The sequence below is a fragment of the Vicia villosa genome, unplaced genomic scaffold, assembly GCF_029867415.1.
Source record: "Vicia villosa cultivar HV-30 ecotype Madison, WI unplaced genomic scaffold, Vvil1.0 ctg.000077F_1_1, whole genome shotgun sequence".
In the NCBI taxonomy this organism is placed as follows: domain Eukaryota; kingdom Viridiplantae; phylum Streptophyta; class Magnoliopsida; order Fabales; family Fabaceae; genus Vicia; species Vicia villosa.
The window spans coordinates 179,029-201,499 of NW_026705001.1; the positions used below are offsets into that span (position 1 = coordinate 179,029).

The 22,471-nt window shown below is 30.0% G+C and overlaps 1 protein-coding gene across 2 annotated transcripts; it reads left to right on the forward strand.

The window, feature by feature from the left end:
- Positions 1-12,923: 12,923 nt before the first annotated feature.
- Positions 12,924-21,120, forward strand: LOC131623680 (protein DETOXIFICATION 21-like). Of its 2 annotated transcripts, XM_058894694.1 has the most exons (9): positions 12,924-13,376; positions 15,280-15,821; positions 16,061-16,147; positions 16,263-16,319; positions 16,426-16,664; positions 16,858-16,976; positions 17,067-17,153; positions 17,431-17,509; positions 18,282-21,120. In XM_058894694.1, the coding sequence occupies exons 1-8, from the start codon at positions 13,125-13,127 to the stop codon at positions 17,506-17,508; spliced, it is 1,461 nt and encodes a 486-aa protein (XP_058750677.1). In that variant the 5' UTR covers positions 12,924-13,124; the 3' UTR covers position 17,509; positions 18,282-21,120. The 2 variants fall into 2 exon arrangements, with proteins under 2 accessions (XP_058750677.1, XP_058750676.1); XM_058894693.1 differs by lacking the exon at positions 18,282-21,120 and having other exon boundaries at positions 17,431-17,612.
- Positions 21,121-22,471: the final 1,351 nt, after the last annotated feature.

Below are 22,471 nucleotides of genomic sequence, written 5' to 3' on the forward strand. Positions count from 1 at the left end.
TACTTGTTTGGTCTATTTGGAGTACACCCTTTCATTCATTCTTTTTTTGTCAACAAAGAAAGCTGATTTGTGTCATAACTTTAATAAAGACATATCACATTATGAAACTTTTTTTTTTTATTAAACTGAAAATAACATTAAAAAATAAAACAAACTAAATTATAAGGAGAAATGGTACCAATGTTTATATTGAAATAACCAATATAACAATTATAACAGAGTGTTGATATTATATATTAAAAGATATCAAATCATATTTACTAATATATAATAATATGATAATAAATAATACTATGTAACATCTTTCTTTAAAACGATTCATTATAATAAGTTTGTCAATTAAAAAGTGAAAAATATTTATTGAAAAAGGTCTTCGTAAACAAATTAACTATATGTAAAAAAAAGACAAATTGTAGATTAATTGTTCTATATTAAAGATGACAACAAACATCTTATCAAAAAAAAAAAAAGATGACAACAAACAAAGTGATAATGAATCTCAATTTGATTGGTACATTCATGAATTAATGAGTGTGACTAATTTGAATGAGATCTTGTTATTATAATACGCGAAAATTAGTTTAGAAAAAATGACTATTAATTAAGTTAGTCAAATTAGTAGTGGTGGATGTGACCGTAAAATACTAATACAATATCCTCTTTGGAATTATTGATTTTTTTTTTCATTTAAAAAAAACAATAATAAGAGATGTTTAAAAAAAAAAAAAACAAGAACAAATGGTAAATTTAGGGAGTCATTAGCCCAATAAGGGTCTAAATAAGCATGTACCTCCAATCTCCAATGAGAGGGAAATAAAAAGGTTTGGAAAATGGATTACCGGAAGATAATGAAGAATGCGAAGAACATATGTCCATTGTATTAGGGGTGTAATGAATTTGGTTTGAATCAGTTTTTGATTAAAACAAATGTTTGAATCGATGATATCTTCACCGATTTAGTTTGATTTGATTTTTAATGTTCTTAAAAAATGGAATCAAACCAAACTAATCGATTTGATTTGATTTTGTTCAATTAAGTTGATCAATTTACAATGTTTTTTTTTCAAACATTATATTCATTCGTGTATTCTCCACAAACATGTTTTCAATTATTATGTTTTCAAATAATACATTTTATATAGTAATATATTTCATGCTCTACTTTTCAAACAACTTACAACTTATACTTAATCAATACAAAGTCGTGAAATAAATTTACTATCAAATATAAAAATTGGCCATTGATAGTAACTACAACAAACAAAATAAGTTCACCATCAAATATAAAAACTTACATTAGATAATGACTAATACAACCAAAATAAATTCACTATCATATCAATTGCAAATACAACAAACTCATTAGTTCATTATCAAATAACAAAATACAACCAAGATAAAATTTCAATTCCTTTTCCATTTGAATCGCCAATTTTAGAATGACGAGAGTAAAATTTTTGTGTTGATTAATTATTCAGATTTTTGTGTTGTTTTCATTGAAATTAACAAATGAAAAGTTACCTAAATTTTATGATAATAGGAAGAAAATTAGTGAGAGGAAGAAAGTAAAATTATTTAAATATGAACATCTGAACTTTATGAAGTAAGACAATGAAAAAGATGATTGAATATTAAGAAAAGATATGTGTACCCTATTTTCTAACACTACACCGTATTTTTTAATTTAAATTTTTAATAATTATATACTTACTTTGGTTTCCGTGCCAAACTATTTTGCTTTGTGATGATCTACCGTGTATCATAAGGTGTATGGAAATCTGCGGTAAAAATAGTAAGGTTGTTGAATATTAGAAGTGTTTTTTCAAAGAGAAATGTTATTTTGCCATTAATCCTAACACTTACACCGTATACCACAGTAGTTTTATTTTTCAAAATTTTTAATTATTATTTTTTCATTTTGACACAAACAAATGAGATTGTAGTGTATTTGTTACAGTGTAAATTTTTAGTTTTAGATTTTTTGTATAAAATAACAATCTTCTTTTTCAATTAAAAATTTTTCTTATAGTTTTAGATTTTTCTTATAATTTTAAAAATAAATATATTATGGAAATAATCGAATTAAATAAATATTTATAAAATCACTTTTACAACATGTAACATGTAATCAATCTAATCCGTTTACTATTAAATATATTAAATCAACGGCTTTAAGATCAACTGAACCATTATAGATCAAAACTTTACTAATCCATGCTAAATGTAACCCTTTAAGTCACCTTAATAGAGTTGGGTTAACTACTCCCTCATATCTCTTGGGGGTTGGGTACTTATCCTCATTGGAGAATATTTTTCTGAACAAAAAGATAGTGCCCTATCAAAATTGGACATTTTGTATGGTGACAGTGTGACACATGCTATTGATCCACTGAACTAGATCATTTCTTCATTCATTTTTGTGGCTACTCATTCCTTCGTTCGAGGTCCTTTGCTTTTTCTTATCAAAGAAAGTTGGTTTGTGCCATAACTTTTTAATAAAGACAAATAATGAGACAATGAAATATAGAATATTTTTCCTTTATGGAATAAGTATAAAATGTCAAACTATTCAAAACGCATTCCATGCGACAAGCTTATACTATACTATCTCGTTGCTTTTGGACGAACTTAGTTCAAATTGTATAAATTAGTTTGAAATAGTTACTCTTTCCTTCGAGCTTTATTATGAGATTTTCAACATAATAAACATTATTAAAAATTTATTAAATGATAAAATTGTTAAAATATTATAGTACTATTATACATTTATTGATATCATGATAGAGAAAAATACTTTATATTTTCTAATAATATTTTAAATATGTACTTTTGTAGAGAAATCATTAATAAATGTTGAATTTTGTAAATAATGTTATATTAAAAGTTTTAAATAAAAAATATGTTGGAGAATTTTCAAAATATTTAATTAATAAGTAGATATGATTAAATTCTTTTAATGGATTTCTATTATCATGATTGGTTATTTTGGTGTCGTGGTTTTTATTGTTTTATGTCCTTAAAGGCTGTGAGTTCAAATCTTAGTTTTACCCATTTCTTAGAAATTATTTGTTACATTAACAAAATAAATGTAAAAAATAAGAGCTAAAAGTTACACCTCCTCGATTCGAGCCGGTAACACGCTTTGAAATTTATTTTATGCAATTTTCGTCGTACTGTTTTCATATACAACTTTCATCATATCGTTTTCATCTTCTTCTCGTTCATATACAACTTTCGATTTTGATTGTTTGATATTGATCTATACTTTATTTATAATTAATATTAAAATATGCAACTTTAAAGAAGATGATAACAACTTTCAATGATAGTGAAATACACAATTAATTCATATAATTTTTTAGAATTTATGCGATTTCGATTAACAATTTTTGTAATTTATTTGTGCCTGCAACTTCAATGGAGAAATGAACATTCATGCTTCCTTATTCATAAAGATGGTGAAAGGTACATAATTATTTATGTTAAATTTAACATGTGGAATTAAATTTGTATATGCATGAACTATTCAAGTATTTGAGTTTGAATTATTATGAATATATTTGGTTTATGGCATAAACTTGAATATAAATTACATGTAACATATTATTGTTTGGTGTAAGTAATCTATTTTTAATGCATTATTTCTAGATGAAAAGATTTTGTAAAAATTAAAAGAAAAATCATGAATTTGATTTTATGATGCATATATTTACTGTTCATCATAATATGCATTGTTAATTGGTTACAAATTTGCGACCAGTAATTTAAAAGAAACATGTCTTCCCCAAACAATATGAGTTTCTCTATTAAAAAAAGATAGGGTCTTGTAATGAGTGCCATCAGGGCACTCTTTAAGCATACTAAATAAAGAAAATAACTTAAAAATTGCCCTAAGGGTACTGATTAGCATTTCCCATAAAGATATTGTGCAAACAAAAAAATATACGAAATTAATATATTTCAAGAGCCAAAAATATATCTAAGTCATTCTTTTATTTTTCTAGTGTACGAGAATAAATGAGAGAACTTTATTATGTAAAATATCGTCGATCCATATGCTTAATGTGAATGTACGATTCATGTTAAGGTTTCCAAAGTATTCTGAAGGGGATTTGCCGGATAATTTATTTTCATCGTACCATTTTCATCTTCTTTTTGTTTATTTTTTTACAGTAGACCCCAAACACAAGTTCTAACAAAATATTTAAAAATCTTATATTTAGTGATAGAGTAGACTACCATGAAATGACAAATATATATTTTAATTTAATTAAAAAATTTGAGTTTAAAGTTCGAATTCAACTGAGAATGTCTGAGTGAGAAAAATTTTAAAATTAGAAATATTATATTATATTGAAGTATTCCTTAACTCTAAAAACTCTCGAGAAGATGTTTTAATATTTATTATAATTTTTCTTCTGCTCAAAAGATTAATATATATGTTTTTAAATAAAAAAAAACCATGTTTTTCAACTAAAATATTAAAATAACCATGTTTTTCTACTATTTTCCAAAATATCCATGTTTCAAACAATTTTTTTATGCGTGAAGCTTAAGCCACGCAAATTGTCTCCAATTATGTTTTGGAGTTCAAAAATGTGTCAATTCATCTAGCGCCTACACTTTGAATTTTTTAAAAAAAATTTTGTATTTTAACTAAAACAATTAGTTTAGTAAACAAATGGATTAAATGCTAATATTAATTAATTTAAACCGTATTATATATGAGGAGATTTTTTTACACTACTGACAACGATCAGCTAGATCATAGAAGTACCTTTTCTCGTACATGTCTCTATTCACATGAGGTGTTTGATACGAGGTCCCTAAAGCATCACCATCATCTCTAAAAAAAAATTGTAATTCTTTGTAGTCTTGTGTCTACATTAACAGGTTGTCGTAATTGAGTTTGTTTCACATGTTGTTGTAGTTTGGTTGTCTTGTTTGAGTTAATAGGATTATTGGAGGGTGGCATGGTCGATTGAATGACGACATTAGTGTGAATGCTTGGTACAAATAACTTCCACAATATTTTGTGGCACTTGAGACATATGCAACTGGAACTATTGCAATTATGGAGACACTGTCGGCATATATGCAGGACATGTTAATGGAAAAAAAATATTTCATCGTCTCTTTTAGATGTTTCAAGCATGCATCAAAGGTTTTGTGTTCTACAAATCTTTTATTCAAATTGATGAAATATGGTTGTATGAGAAATACAAGGGAACATTACTGATGGCAGTCGTGCGATTTTGGATCGAACTCTAGTATCTCGACGGGGATAACTTCTTTGTTCGACAGAGTTTAAGCATGTTGTCGAAGTCTCTTCACATGTTGATGTTGTAGTTATGGATGTTGTAGTCAAAATGAGTTCTAGCATGCAGAAGTCAATAATTCTAAGTTTGTTAGCATGTCGAATTAAGCATGTTTGTTTAGCCCAATTATTTAAGTTAATTTGTAGCCTAAGTTAGATTAGTAGTCTATAAATAGACTACTTTTCTCAGGTTGTTGAGAGAGGTATATTCACTTGAAATCTTTGAACCCTTATTGAGTAAGTGAATAGTAAAACAGTTATAAACAATTATGATTTTCTTCTCTTCTTCTCTTTATTTAGTGAAAATCTAATAGAATTTCTTGTGTTTGTTCAAGAAACTCAATTTTTCTTATAGTTTTAGTTTGTTCTTGACGCTACTCCGTTACAACAAACTGGTGCGGTGAGCGTGGATAAAAAGATGTCAAATTCACCGGTGTGAATGATTTTGGTTTGTGGCACTTTAAGATGCAAGCCCTACTGGTTTAGTAGGGTTTACTAGAAGCGTTGAAGGAAGCCGCAACCATGGATGTTGCGTGAACGAGGAAGGATAAAATGACAATGGTAGAGAAAACGTACAATGTCATCATATTGGGCCTTGGTGATAAGGTTCTCTGAAAGTTTTCAAAGGAGAATACGACGACGGGTGTATGGGAAAAACTCGAAAGTTTGTACATGACCTAATCGTTGCTCAATCGCCTCTACCTGAAGCAAGCTTTGTATTCATTTAAGATGAGTGAATACAAATTCTTGGCTGAGCAGTTGGATATGTTCAACAAACTGATTCTTGATCTTAAAAATATCGATGTTAAGATTGATGATGAAGATCAAACGTTGTTCTTGTTGTGTACTTTACCATGTTCTCATGCTTACTTCAAAGAAACTGTTTTGTATGGAAGAAATTCTTTGATCTTTGAAGAAGTTCAATCCTCCTTGTACTCAAAGGACTTGAACGAGAAGAATGAGCATAAACCATCATCTGTTGGTGAAGGTTTGTCTATTGGTAGAATATATTCTCTAAGTGATTCTCAATGTTTAAACCTCTTTTCTGATCCCAATGCAGCTCCTTTAATTAGCTCATTCATTATTAGGGTTGTCCTCAAACCTTAGATCACATGTCTTTTGATTATCCGTGGATGTGGCCTAAGGAATAAAGCATTTTCCCTTTCTTATCCCATATTACATGTATTATGTGTGTACACATTGCATGCAGGAGACAACATATCTCACACCAGGTCTATTGTGTAGGACGATTCCTTCACAACCTTAATTTCAGGTTTTCGGAGTGTGTTTTCTAGCGTTTAACCCTTATCCTTATAGCTCCTCCAAGTCAGCGCTAATTTTCCTTCTCAAAGACCTGCCATCTCATTTCTAGCAATGATGTTGAGAAATCATACCATCATCTTCTAACTCAAGGTCTATTAGGCGGTGTTAATGAGTTTCTGGGCGTATCATAACTCGTCACCAAAGCTACTTATGCACAGACACAAAACACTTAAAATAATAAAAGATAACACCTAATGTGCTATATCTTAATTTAGCTAAAGTAAAACAAAACTTTTTTTTTTGATAAGTAATAGAATTGTATTGAAAAGCACAAAAAGTGCTATGAGCAATACAGTGGTAAAGACCAGAAGTTTGAGTACAGAAAATTAAATCTATCTGACCCGATACACATAGTCGACGAGATTAACAATTCAATCCTCTCTAGCTACATCAATCCTACCATGCCCACCATCATCATTTCGAGGAACTTTAGTACGCCTTAATTAGAAACAAAACACATGGAAGCCTCTCAAAGATCTTCATCCATGCAATCTTTAATCGTATCTAAATATGGATTCCTAGTCTCTAAATTCATCCATGCAATCTTTAACCATATCTAAATATGGATTCCTAGTCTCTAAATCTATTGAACTATTATGCCCTCATTGTTCTTCAGTGTAAACTGTTCAATTTAAATAATCTTTCATAAGTTCATATTCATACAACTGTTTCTCCACCCAAAATACTTGTTCTCTAACATAACTATTGCATTTAGAACATGGAAAAAAATAACTGTCCCAATACATAGCAACTCTTGGGTGTCTTTTAGAAACTCAATCAATTTATTAACTCCATTCTTAAATTCTTCATTGACCATTATATTTCTTTTTCCACCTCATCCAACTTCGATCGGATCTCATGATTATCAGGGACAATATGTGAGATAAAGTCAACACAATATTTTACAAATTACTCCCTCCGAGTTCATTTATAATTGTCACTTTTTAAGTTTTTTTACATACCAAGACAACCAATGATTATTGTTACTTTTTAAGTAATGATTATTATTTTTCCAATAATACCCTTAATTTTTTAATATTTTATTTAACTTTTTCTCTCTCTATCATAATGATTAGGGGTAATTTTGACAAAACAACAAAAATACATTCTTGAACTTTGAAATGTGACACTTAAAAAGAAACAATTTTTTTTCACAAAAGTGACAATTATAAAGGAACGGAGGGAGTATAAAAACTAACTGCTAGTTGACCCTCTAACTAACACAACTGTCACACTGCAATTAAACCAAACTATAAACTAATTTTAACGGCTATAACATTCTACTAACCAAACAGGAGAGACACAAAGTTAATTTCCATATTCATTTCTTTTTACACTTTGAATGTTGGGGCAGTGTTTGTGCTTTGCCTAAGAGAAACACCCACATTAAAACATTATTAAACATTTATAGGCAATCGGAACATAGTTTGTATAAAATTGGTACAAGAAATATTTAAAAATTATTACAATAATCATGAGCTTTTAAACAATAGTTTCTCATACAAATTGAAATTTGCTGTTGAATTTCAAATACTATAAGTTAAAACATTTATAGCCTTATAAGCATTGTTTTGTAAGTGAAAAAAAACAATATAAAATGTAATACTAAAATAGGCTTTTAGTTTGCTCTCTATCTCTCGCATGCGCATGACAAGCACAACACATGACAACTAATTTATTAATGAAGTTTAAATCTTTTATTTATTATTTTAATTTTTTTTTTTGTGTTGGTGGGCCTTAAGTCCACTATCCTTCTCTTTACTCTTTATCCCCGTGTTGTAATGCACCTCCTCCCTTTTATTTTTGTCTTAAATTATTATTTGTTTGTTTAAAAATTGTTAATTAACTTAATTAATTAACTAAAAAAAATTAAAATCAACCTTTCTATATTAGAACTCTTGATCAACATCAATGCATTTTCAAAACCAAACCAAAATCTTTACAAATAATTTCAATCATCTCATCACCAATTTAAAAACTTTTCCATTCAATCTCAAACAAATGCGAACCAAACACTTGATCAATGTCAAATCGTCCTTTTCAAACTCAATCAAATAATTTTTCAATACAAACGCAAATCAAACATTTGATAAACACCAAGTTCTTTTCCTACTTAAAAATGCGTAAAAAATACTTTTCCCAAATAAATCAGATGAAAAAGGATTGATTGGCGTAAGTCTCTTCCTCCCCCAAGCACTGCAATACTAGCTGTAGAGCTTACTGTTTGAGTACTTGTTTTTCAAGCCATAACACAATAATTAACCGAGTTTAGTCCATTCTTTCGTGGATGAAAAAAGATTAATTGGCCGTATGCCTATTTTTTTTCTCGAGTATTTGAATACTAGTTGTAGAGCTTACTATTCGAATACTCGTCTTTCGTTATGGAATCGTGACTCTATTCGCTTCAGATATTTTACAATAAATTGGGTGAAAAAGGATTAATTGGGTGTAGACCTCTTTCTTCACCAAATATGTGGATACTAGGTGTATAGCTTACTGTTCGAATACTCATCATCCACATAAAAACGATCTAACCAATCAAATCTTGTTTCCGCCTTAGCGCGACCGCAAAACTTATCACAAACGAAAGTTATTTTACCCATTATACCATATTAAAAACAAACGCTTAAGCCTCCCACGCGCGAGCATACAAGAAACGTTTAACAACTAGAATGCGACATAAGCATCGTTCACTAAAATCAACCAACATATATGTGGTTTTTTACTAAGATCTACGTAGTTTTGAGCTCCCCATCACTCTTGGGGATACGTAGGAGCGAGATCCAACATCTCGTCAAACACCCTAATTAAAAACCTAAAAATTCCCCCTTTCTTTCATTTTGCAAATAAGAATAATAATTCAAAGAAATAAGTAACATACGCTAACACTCTTTTGCAACACTAACTAAACAGTTCAGTACACCAGATACGAGGGATGCTAATATCTTCCCTTCGTATAACCTAATCTCGAACCTGAATTTAGTTGCAACGACTATTGCTTTTTGTTCTTTAAGGGTTTTATCGATATTTTCCCTTTCCTTTAAAATAAATAAACTTTGGTGGCAACTTTGTTGTATTTCGAGTGTTAGTTACTGTTAGACAATAGGCAACAATTTAGAGGGGGTGAATAGATTGCTAATAAAATTTTCTTGTTTAATACGTGTTTAAAAAATTGTTTAACTATGGAAAGCGAAAATAATTTCGGATCGACAATCGTCTATCCCGAACTGTTAACGAAAGGATCAGATATGCGTTTAAACCATGACTAACGTATTTAATTGATGAAAAAATTAATCAATATATTTTCAACAATTATGTTTGAATAAAAGAACACAATGACAATCGATTTCCAATGAAATATTAAACAAAAACTTGACTTAAGCCATTTGTCGAACACTTGGTGTGCAATCAATTCTGATCAGATTTTTCTTTGGTTTTATTGATATGAAAATCCAATTGCAATCTTATAGATTGCAATCAAATAAAAAAAACTTGAAATATTATTGACTAAGAAATTATCTAAATGTATTGATTGCACAATTAATGAATTCACAATTTGCAATGAAAGTAAAGAGAGAGGGGGAGAGAGCGGAAGAGGGGGATTTGTTTAGGAAGTTCACTAATCGGCCTCACTATGGGTAAGTCTACCCCTAATTCCTAATGCAATTGAGATAATGAAAATTAACCTTTACAAATGTTGTTTACAAGAGAAAAAGTAGACATCCAACCCTCCAAACCCTGTGGTTGATGTTGATCATATCTTTTTCTCTTCCCTTGATCTTAAGCTCGATCAAGTAACCCAATACTTTCAATTTGATCCTCTGGTTACCGCTACTCCTTCGACATAGCTCTTTTCTTCGAAGCTTTCACTCAGCTGAACCCAAATTGCGAACTATTGTGGCCTTTGAGAGAAACGTATTTCTTCAAAGCTTTCACTCAGTTGAATCTAATTTGAGAAATCTTGTGAAAGGCCCCAAATTAATCCTTGATCTTGGAGGAAAACGCCAGCTGAATTCATCTTGAAACCCCCAAAGAATTTCTAACCCAATCAATTACATCAAACCTAATTAGACCTTATCAACTTATCTCAATATCACATAACAAAAAAGATTATGTGCAATTATTGTATGTATGCAATGAGAGATGATGAAGATGTTGAAGGTAAGAAAAGGGGTTTGAATTGGGTTTCAAGGTTAAAAATAAAAATCTTTCCAAGTCAAAAACAAAGAACACAAGAGCAAAAATAAATGACACAAATATTTTTATCCTGGTTCACTGTTAACAAAGTTAATCAAGTCCACCCGTCAAGGTGATTTTACATTCTCAACAAGGACTTAATCCACTAAACCAAACTGATTACATACACCACAACAATGACCAATTTTCAATGTTGCAAACCACAAAAATTATCCATCTTCAGAGTCTTCAGCACTTGGTCTTCAGAATCTCTATCTTCAGAATCTTCATAACTTAATCTTCTAGAACCTTGTCTTCAGAATCTTCAGAACTTAATCTTCTAGAACCTTGTCTTCAGAATCTTCAGAACTTGGACAACAAAATCTCAGAGCTAAAGAAGTCTCTAAAAGCTCTTCCACAAGAGTCACGATCAGAGGCTCTATCACTAATGTTCATCAGAATTGTTATAATAGAAGCATTATGGAACATGACTGAGTCTGTAAACATCGTTAGTTTCTTTCAGTGTCAGAGATTGTTGAGTTCATAACATTAGTTTCTGAGTCTGTAAGCACTATGTATTATGATGAACAATTTATACTAGGTTTAATCATATAAATTAAATTCAGAGTTAGCTAAACAGCTCCCCCTGAGAACTATACTCCCGAAATTCATTTAAGCTTGTTCAGAGCCCCCCCCCCCCCCCCCCCCCCCCCCCCCCCCCCCCCCACTAAGCTCAAGACTTACAAAATAATTTTGAAGTATAAGAAGGTAGCAAGAAAGGAATACTTCTCCGTTTTCATTCCATCAGAGTCTGACTAGAAATGTCTGGTTCTTCATCTCAGATCCTGACTTGCTATCAAAACACGATGAATTGTCAGAACCGTTGTGAATGTTGCGCTAAGCTTCAAAACTTGGGTCATCTTGAATATTGACCATGTTCAGAACATCTGAACTTGATGGCTTCTAAAAGATCTTGACCATATATCCTTCAGAGTTTTGCATGTTTATTATCATGTATGGGAATGATCTATTGAGAATAGGTGTATCAAAATCATCTTTACTTCGCCCCCTTTATCAAAAATCAAAAAGACTTTAACAAAATGACCAAAAAGATACACTTCATTGATTAATAATGATAATGTACAGGATTTAAAGGAGCAAATGTTTGGGATAGTTTTTGGAAATAGATATTAAAATAAATCGTAACATGCTTTCCTAAAACAATAGTATAAAAGAGAGAGAAACTTTCATTAATAAGTAATGGAAGTACATGATGATAACAACACAGTGAAACAAGCAACCAGAAGAAACAAAAAAAAATCACTCAACATAATCAAACATTTTCCATTGTTCTACAACTAAAGCATCGACAAGCATTCCATTTCTGACCCTATCAACTATCCTTGCTCGTAAGAAAAGCTCATACAACACTCTTCCATAAAGAATGAGAAAGGTTGTCAGGTTTCTAGAAGGCAGAATTGCTTCTTTGAAATAGTTAAAGATGGTCTTTGGAAGGTTGATGCGGGCCTTGAATACAAGAAAATACAGAAAATGCTTGTCTTCATTTGTAATGACTTCTTTGTTTATTTCCCTTGGACGAATGTTTGACAAAATCACTTGATGTCAGACTCTTGCAAAGGGACGAAGAGCCGATGCAGAAGAAGATCTACTGACTTGATTGAACTTGTCAAGAAAGATAAGAATTAGGGTTTCATCAAAAGTGTTGTTGAAACGATACTCATCCGCAGACAAGCCAACATCATTACACCTTATTGCGTCACAAATAAAAATTCAGGTGATTCTTATTGGATGGCCAAACACAAAATAATGAATATTTATATATTAAATTTTGCTTTAATTTAACTGCGATATATATATATATATATATATATATATATATATATATATATATATATATATATATATATATATATATATATATATATATATATATATATATATATATATATATATGACTGCGACATTTACACGTAATTGGTTTGCACAATTACACGTAAGTGAATAAACTCCAATCACATATTTTGCTTTAATTTTTCTAGTACCTTTTATATGTATAACTGCGACATTTATCTAATCCGCCAAACATGAAAAAACATTAATATGCATGCTTCTAGATTCTAAAACTGTATTAAATGTCACAACCGTTTTGCACAAGAAAGTTCAAGGAAATTAAATTTTGTTGCTGTAAAGTCTCATTCTCATCATTCCCTACATAGGCTCTTTTATCTTAAGGTCATGTATTTATACATTCCATAACAAGCCACCAATAAGTTTTATTAGAATCAAAATGGAAAGAGATGAAGATGCAAAGAAGAAGTTGCTACATAAAGATGAAGAAGAAGAGTTGTCATTGATGAAGAGGGTGTGGGAAGAGAGCAAGCTGATGTGGGTGGTGGCAGGTCCAGCCATATTCACAAGATTTTCAACTTTTGGTATTCAGATTATAAGTCAAGCATTTGTTGGTCATATTGGATCTAAGGAACTTGCTGCCTATTCTCTTGTGTTCACTGTGCTTGTTAGATTCGTCAATGGTATTTTGGTATATCTTCATTCTTTATCAACTACTATTTTTATTCTCTTTCTTACCTATTTATACTAATAGATCTCAAATAAAAGAAGAAGAAGAAGAAAACAAATAATAAGAAACAATTTTTTTATTAGATTTATTGAATAATTATTCCGTTTAGAATGTATCTGAATTATATATAATTAAAATATATTAATAATTAATTATTTAATAAATTTAGAAATTAAATGTTATAACGGAGAAAGTATACTTTATGAAATATATATTCATGTAAATTTAATTAAATTGAATATTTATTTCATTTAATAATTTATATTACGATTTTAATAAACAAACTTAGTTGTTGATTGGATCAATGGATGCCATGAAGAATTTATGTAGTTGCATAAATATTTTTATATGATAATAAGCTATACTATATTAAACTTAATATTTATTTAATTTAATATTGAATATTAAAACAAAAAATAATTGAAATCTGGAAAGGTTTTCATACAACACATATGATATAGATGGGACGGGCCAGAAACTTTTAATTATTTTGTATTATTATGTCACTTTTTATATTATTTATTAAATATTTGAACAAACATTTATATTTGTGGGATATTTTATGCATATTAATTAAATTATATTCAAAATATAATATACTTTTATATATAAAGTATATGTTATTTTAAAAATTGATATTACTATAATATATAATATTCTTTTTTATTTTTAGCGAAATGACAATAAATATAAAAAAAGAATACACAACTAATAGAGTTTAGGTTTAAATACAAATAAAGATTATAAATATTATCAGTTATTAATTTAATTAAATCTTAGAGACACTAATAGAACATTTTTATTGATAGAATAAATATTATAATTTATAATATATAGAATATAAATAAATAAATAAATAAATAAAGTATATTAAAATATTAATAACATAGTAGTTTTCTACCAAAATCTACAATTAACAATAATCTTACCTTAAAAATTTATTTAACTATGTTAGTGGTGGACCATGCCCTCCCAGTTCTATGGATAGCTATGTCATCATACATTTATACATTTCACGAGTTTCAAATTTGTTCTCTCACTTTGAAATATATTTCTGGCTTTATTTTATATATTTGTGATAAATCTTTTTTATATTTATTTTGTATTTTAATTGAGATATAAAAAGTTTTATACAATCAATTCATCACAAAAATAAAAGTCAAACATAATTTAATATCATTTATTAAGTTTTTTTAAAAGTATCAGTACATTTCAATTAAATTCATTTTATAATTATCGATGACATTTTCTATTGTGTTTTTATATTAAATTAATAATAAGTATTTTTCTTGTATTTATTAATGTATCAATGATAAATATATTTTACATTTTTTTATATTAATCAATGATAAATATATGAATGCGTTTTATATATATATATATATATATATATATATATATATATATATATATATATATATATATATATATATATATATATATATATATATATATATATATATATATATATATATATGGAACAAATAATTGTTCTATAGTGATAAATAATGTGTTTTTCAGATTTATTAACAAAAAAACATTTGTTTAGTATATTTTTGTTTATTGGTGATAAGTATTTGTCTTGTATTTTATTTTATAATTATCAATAAATATTTGTTATGTTTTATTTGTATGGAACAAACAAACACAACCAAGTGAAATATTCAAATTGATTAATGAGTGTATTGGACAAAATAGGAAAGTTGAGTACTACTGTTTGTCACGATTAAAAAGTAATGTTAAAGGTTGATTTGTGAATTCAACAATGACTAATTTTCTTAAGTTTATATATTACTCAAAATTGCTTTATTTAAACTCTCGTTTTAGTGAAAGACTAATTGCGTTAACAAATTGTGCATTGTAGTTAGGAATGGCAAGTGCATTAGCAACACTATGTGGGCAAGCATTTGGTGCAAAAGATTATGGCCAAATGGGAGTCTACCTTCAAAGATCATGGATAGTTTTAACCTTAACTACATTCATTCTTCTTCCAATATTCATCTTCACAACTCCAATTTTGATTATCTTAGGCCAAGATGAAACCATATCACAAATAGCAGGAACAGTTGGTTACTGGGCAATTCCAATTCTGTTTTCTTTTATTGCCTCATTCACTTGCCAAACATTCCTTCAATCACAAAGCAAGAACACAATCATTGCATTCTTAGCAGCTTTTTCACTTTCTATTCATATATTACTCTCTTGGCTTTTAACAAACAAACTCAAGTTTGGACTTTCGGGTGCAATGATGTCAACTTGTTTGGCTTTATGGATTCCAAATATTGGTCAACTTATATATATTACATGTGGTTGGTGTTCTACTACTTGGAAAGGTTTCACTTTTTTAGCTTTCAAAGATCTTTGGCCTGTTATCAAGCTTTCCCTTTCATCTGGTATCATGTTATGGTGAGCTTTTACATATTCAACTTTGATTAGCGGCCACGAAAATGGCCGCAACAAAACGGTTTTGGCAGATGCCGATACTAATTCTATTAACACTATTTTCTATATTAAGGAACAAATTGTGGATAATTCACACTTGTAACGACCAAAATCGCGAAAACCTTTATACGACCGCGACCGTTTTTTAAAACCCTGATCATACCTATGTAAACACAAATTTGAAGCTATTGAATCTTTTGCAGTTTAGAGCTATGGTACAACACAATACTTATTCTTTTAACAGGCAACATGGAAAATGCAGAGATTCAAATTGATGCTCTATCCATTTGGTAATTTTTCATATTCACATTTCATTATTTTAGCGGTGCAGTTTGTTGTCCGTTTGTCTGCTATTTGAAAAATGCTAACAAGTATACTAAATACACATATTATGTGTTCACCTAGTCTCAACATCAATGGATGGGAAATGATGATATCACTTGGTTTCTTTGCTGCAGCAAGGTAATGAGATTCTTACCCTTATATATCATCTTGAACAAACAGTTTTTGTTTTTTTTTTTTTTTTACTATAGAATCTTAATGAATTCTTATCAATATTAATTTGCAGTGTTAGAGTAGCAAATGAGCTTGGTAAAGGAAGTGCAAAAGGTGCAAAGTTTGCAGTGAACATGGTAGTTCTTACATCATTCACAATTGGGTTCCTTCTGTTTCTATTTTTCTTATTCTTTAGAGAAAAACTTGCATATATTTTTACCACAAATGAGGATGTGGCCAATGCTGTTGGTGATTTGTCACCTCTATTGGCAGTTTCAATACTACTAAACAGTGTTCAACCTGTACTATCAGGTACACCATACATTTCATGTTCTCTTTGAACTTGTGTATACCCTCCAGTCACGTTTATAAGCAAATTTGACTTTTTCGGTACATTTGACTATTAATGTATATAATCCATATAAGACTACATGCATTTGCTTATAAATGTGATCAGAGGTTATGTAGAAAAGTGCATGCATGAAATTATCATTTGGAACTGCAGGAGTTGCTATTGGAGCAGGGTGGCAAAGCACTGTGGCATATGTGAACCTAGGATGTTATTACATCATAGGTGTTCCAGTTGGAGTTGTACTTGGCAATGTTTTTCACTTGCAAGTCAAGGTAAGTCATAAGTGAGTGAGTTCTTTTTTTCTCATTTTCAAATTGTTGCTTCTTCTATCATAACATACTATTTTTGTGATGTTTTTGTAGGGTATATGGATTGGAATGTTGTTTGGGACACTTATTCAAACTATAATACTACTCATAATTAGTTATAAAACTGACTGGGATAAACAGGTAATTATTTAATTGATTCTAAAGACTATATGAAACGTTTACAAAAATGACCGCGACAAAATGGTATTAACAGGTGCTACCAAATCCAATTATTCACCATTTTATGTTAAAGAATAAATTGTAATTAATTCACATTGTGATGACCGTAATCAGTAACACAACACCTGCATAGACGGGAATCGCAAAAGTCTTTACGGGCGACTTTTAAAAACATGTCTATGTCTATCTTATGTTATTTATAGTAATATTTATAAAATAGTCATGTTTTTATGTGCAGGTAACTATTACTCGTAATCATAGGAGCAAGTGGTCTAAGGTGGAGCCTGATCATGAAATAGTTTCATCAGATAATTAGTGTATGTTTTGGAAATTTTATTGAAGAAAAATCTCCAAATTTTCTGTCTTGATTTTTTTTCCTGAAATTATACATCTAAGGAGGGTTGATTGATATTTTGGTTATCGTTGAATCTTAAAATTTAAGTATTAAACTTTAGTTATCCTTACATTAATGTTTACTTTTTCACCATTTTAAAAATAGATACTCCTACCGTCTCATAAAAAGTGTTTTATAGAAGCAATATATGGTTTTTAGAAATATTAGATATGTTGATTTTAATGATAAAACTAATACCATTTACTAGAATATCCCTATTATTTGTAGTTAATAGAGTAGTTGAATAAAGTAAAAGTTAATAAATAGTAGTATAGAAGTGGAAAATAATAATAAATATTACATTGGTATTGTAAAAGGACAATTATTTTGAGACAGAAAAAAAATTACAAATGGTTATAGTGCTTCTAAGAAGAATAACTATATTTCTAGACCTCCGACCTTCATTGGAGATTCTACTCAATTTGAATGGTAGAAAAGCAAGATGTACACCAACATAATAGGTCTTGATGATGAGTTATGGAATATTTTTGAAGATGTCATTTATATTCCAATTGATGGAGTAGGAATGGTTGCTGACATAAATAGTCTCAAACCTGAGCAAAAGAAGACCTATAGAAAACATCACAGACTGCGGGGGATTCTAGTGGATTCTTTACCTCACTTTGAGTACATTAAAATCATTTATAAATCTACTGCTCAAATCATTTTCAAATCTCTTTGTGCTACTTATGCAGGAAATCAACAAGTTAAAGAGGCAAAGGAAAACATTTTAATCCAATAGTATGAATTGTTCAGAATGAAGGAAGATGAAGACATTGAAACCATATTTTTAAGGTTTCAAGTTCTTGTTTTTGGACTTCAGGTTCTGGACAAGAGATATACAACTGTTGATCATGTCAAGAAAATTCTTAGGAGTCTTCTTGTAAAATACATACCAAAAGTAACTGCCATTCAAGAAGCTAAAGATTTAAACACTATAAGTCTTGAAAGTCTAATAAGCAATCTTCAAAGTCATGATATGGAGCTTATTGGAGATGAACCTGCCGAGAAATCAAAGTATCTTGCTTTGAAATCTATTAGTAAATTTACCCCATCTTTTTAAGTTTGTGAACCTAAAGAATATACCTATGAAGGAGGTTCTGAAGAGGGTTTAGATGAAGAAGATATGGAATTCATTGTCAAAAGATTTCAATATTTGGCCAAGAAAAACAAACGAACCTTTGGAAGAAGTAGTGGCTTCAGAGGATCAAGGTCCAGCGATAAGAAAGATGATCAGAAGGGATGTTTCAACTGTCATAAGCCTGGTCACTTTATTGCTGACTGCCTAGAGCTGCAAAATGACAAGTCAAATAAATGAAGCTTTCAAAAAAACGGCTTCAGAAACAAGTTTAAAAAGAGTCTTGTGGCAACATGGGATCAACTTGACAAAGAAGAATAATCTGACAGAGGGTAAGAAGAAGCCAATCTAGATTTTATGGCTTCAACATCTTTAGGCACATAATCTGACTCTGGTTTTGGTTCAGATTCTGAAAAAGAAGTTGAGGTATTTTCTAAACTTTCTAATTTTGATTTAATTACATTAATTCAAGACCTTATGGAACGGTGACAAGAGAAAGGCAGACACATGAAAATTTTGAAAAAGCATTTTGAACAAAAAAAAAAACAAATGAATTAAAATCTCTTCAAAATCAATATGATGATTTAGAAAGAATTCAAATTGTTCATGTGTCTAATAAAATTCCAGATGAGCATGAACTTGCTCTTAAGGAATTTATCATAAATGGCTTTAACAAGACAAAACTTGCATCCATGATTATGGTGTAAATAGGAGCAAAGGAGAATGTCTTGGTTATTCTCAAAAATCTGACCATCAATGGTTTGGAGCTGTAGTTAAACCAAAGGATCCTTCTTCTTCAAGTTCTGCTCTGAAAGGACTATATTCTTACTTTGTACCAACTGCAAATAAGAAAAAAGTTCAGAACTAGTCAGAACCAAAAACTCAAGAGTCCAAGGTTCTAAATAATTCAAAACCTAGTACTTTAAAGTCAAAGGATCTGAAGAAACCATAATCAAGGACTCGGAAATCTAAGGTTCTAAACAGACTAAAGCCAAGGACTCAGAAGTCAAAGATTCTGAACAGACCATAACAAAGGACTCAGAAGTCAATGAATCTGAACAAGCCAAAACCTAAGACAGCAGAGTCTAAAGATCTAAAAGGTTCACAACCAATGACTAAGGTTATTTCCATATCCAAAAATATTAAACCAAAAATCTTAAATAATCCCAAGCATTGTTTCACAAGGGCTAAGGTACAAAGTTAGAAGAAACCTTTCGAACTAACCTCAAAGGACCCATGAAATTATGAGTACCTAAATATGAATTGTTTTTTATACGGATATGTTTAAAGGGGGAACAAAGCAGCAGTCTTGGTACCTAGACAGTGGATGCTCGCGAAATATGACAAGAGAAAAGCATGTTTCTAAACCCTAACTCTGAAAGAGGGGGAAATGTGGGATTTGGAGGAAACCAGAAAGGGAAGATCATTGGTATGGAAACTATTGATAATTCTTCTATCTCTATTAATAATGTTTGGTTAGTAGATGAACTAATATATAACCTACTTTTAGCATAAGTCAATTTTGTGATAGTGGTTATGAAGTAGTGTTTAATAAGAACATATGTATAATCATGAATGAATTTAACAAGTCCATAGTGTTCAAAGGTAGAAAAAAAGGCAACATTTATAAAATATTGTTTTTTAATTGCATGATCAGAAGGTACCTTGCCTTCAATCAATGAGTTGGGAAAAATGGCTCTGGCACCGAAGGTTCGGTCATGCTAACTGGAGGTTAATCTCTAAGCTTAGCAAGCTAAAACTTTTTAAGGGTTTGTCAGATCTTAATTATCATATAGATGCTCTTTGTGGAGCATACCAATTAGGAAAAATTAATAAAACCTGTTTCAAAACTAAAAATCATTGTCTCTACCTCTAGACCCTTAGAACTACTTCACGTTGATTTATTTGGTTTAGTCAGTACAACATCAATCAATGGGAAGAAGTATGGATTAGTCATTGTTAATGACTATAGCAGATGGACTTGGGTTAAATTCTTAAGAACCAAATATGAGTCATATGATGTATTTAGCATCTTCTGCATACAAGTACAAAATGAAAAAGAATCTAAAATTTTAAAAGTCAAAAGTGGTCATGGAGGAGAATTTAAAAATGAGCCATTTGAAATCATTTTTGAAAAATATAGAAATCTCCATGAATTCTCTTCTCTTATAACTCCTCAACAAAATGAGGTTGTAGAGAGAAAGAACGGATATTTACAAGAAATGGCCAGAACCATGATCCATGAAAACAAATTACCAAAGTACGTGTGGGCTGAAGCTGTAATTCGGTGAGTTATCCAGACATGCATGTCCTAATATTTGAAGCGGGAATTTTATTATCTGTCACCTTTACATGTCAGATTATTCTGAAGATGCATCTCCGGAAAAATAAAATATGTAATTGCTAAAAACAACCACGTACATTATTAGACCCTGTATCTATTTTTTCCATAAACCCTTCCATTTTCAATCAAGATTTTCACTCCAAAACTTCATTCTTGTGTTTCGTCAAATCAAAAGCAGAAAAAGAAGTTGGAATTCAAGGTAAATTTCATTTATTTTAAGTCTCATTACTCACATTAATCATGTTTTGAAGTTGAAAAAAGTTATGTTGTATCTAGAAATGTATTTCCAAAGAATGTATGAATTAATTCGGATATGTATTTTCAGATGTTGTCTGTTTTCATTTTCCACCAGTCTATTTTTCACTATTATCTATTTTTAGTATTGTATGTTTTTTTATTAGATATGGTGCACTCTGATGTTTTTCGGAAACTTATTGTATCTTCGGATGCCAAATATGTTGTTGTGAAGGAGGTAGATATTAGCAAACAATTTAAAAATGAACAAGAGTTTAAATTTTGTGACCATATGCTTCAATGGATTCGTACGAAGGCATCCAAATTGGAGTTTGGTATTGTAATCGGAAGATCTGATAATGGTTCGGATAGAAGAGGTGCATTTGTGACATTAATATGTGAAAGAAGTGGGAAATATAGACATCTTCTCCAGAATTTCAAACGAGATGACACTGGTACAAGAAAATGTGAGTGTCCCTTTAGGTTGCGTGGTTATTGGTTGGCAAATGACAAATGGAGATTTAATTTGATTTGTGGTTTACATAACCATGATTTGTGTGAAAAGTTAGTCGGTCATCCAATTGTATGTCACCTCGTGCTGAAAGAGAAGGAATGCGTTTCAGACATGACATTAAATTTGGTGCAGCCAAAAAACTTACTTACAACTTTGAAACATAAAAGACCCAGAAATATCGCAAATATCAAGCAAGTGTACAATATTCCTTACCATACAAACAAAGCGTTGAAGGGGATAAAACTGAAATGTAACACATCTTAAAACTTTTAGATGATAACAAGTATGTATATAGGTACCGAATGTGCGAGAATGGAGTAACCGTTAGAAATATATTTTGGACTCATCCTGATTTCATAAAGTTGATCAACATGTTTCCTACTGTGTTCATCATTGATTCAACGTATAAGACCAACAAGTACAGGCTCCCATTATTGGAAATTGTTGGTGTTACCTCTACTTGGAAGACTTATTCTATCGGGTTTGTATTTCTAGAGAGTGAAAAAAGAGGAGAATTTTACTTGCGCTTTAGAGGTGTGTCGGGCAATGCTGAGAAACAAAAACATATGTCGAAAGTAATTGTTACCGACCATGTTACCACTTTGATGAATTCGGTTGCAAAGGTATTTTCTACTTCTTATGCATTACTTTGTAGGTATCACATAAAAAAGAATGTGAGAAGTTAGATTAAACCCGCGGTAGAGACAAAACAGAT

Coding starts and splice junctions, on each gene's coding strand:
- LOC131623680 (XM_058894694.1), top strand. CDS start 13,125: ATGGAAAGAGATGAAGATGCAAAGAAGAAGTTGCTACATAAAGATGAA. Junction 16,148..16,262: donor ATTGATGCTCTATCCATTTG/GTAATTTTTCAT, acceptor GTGTTCACCTAG/TCTCAACATCAATGGATGGG. Junction 17,154..17,430: donor AAACTGACTGGGATAAACAG/GTAATTATTTAA, acceptor TTTTATGTGCAG/GTAACTATTACTCGTAATCA.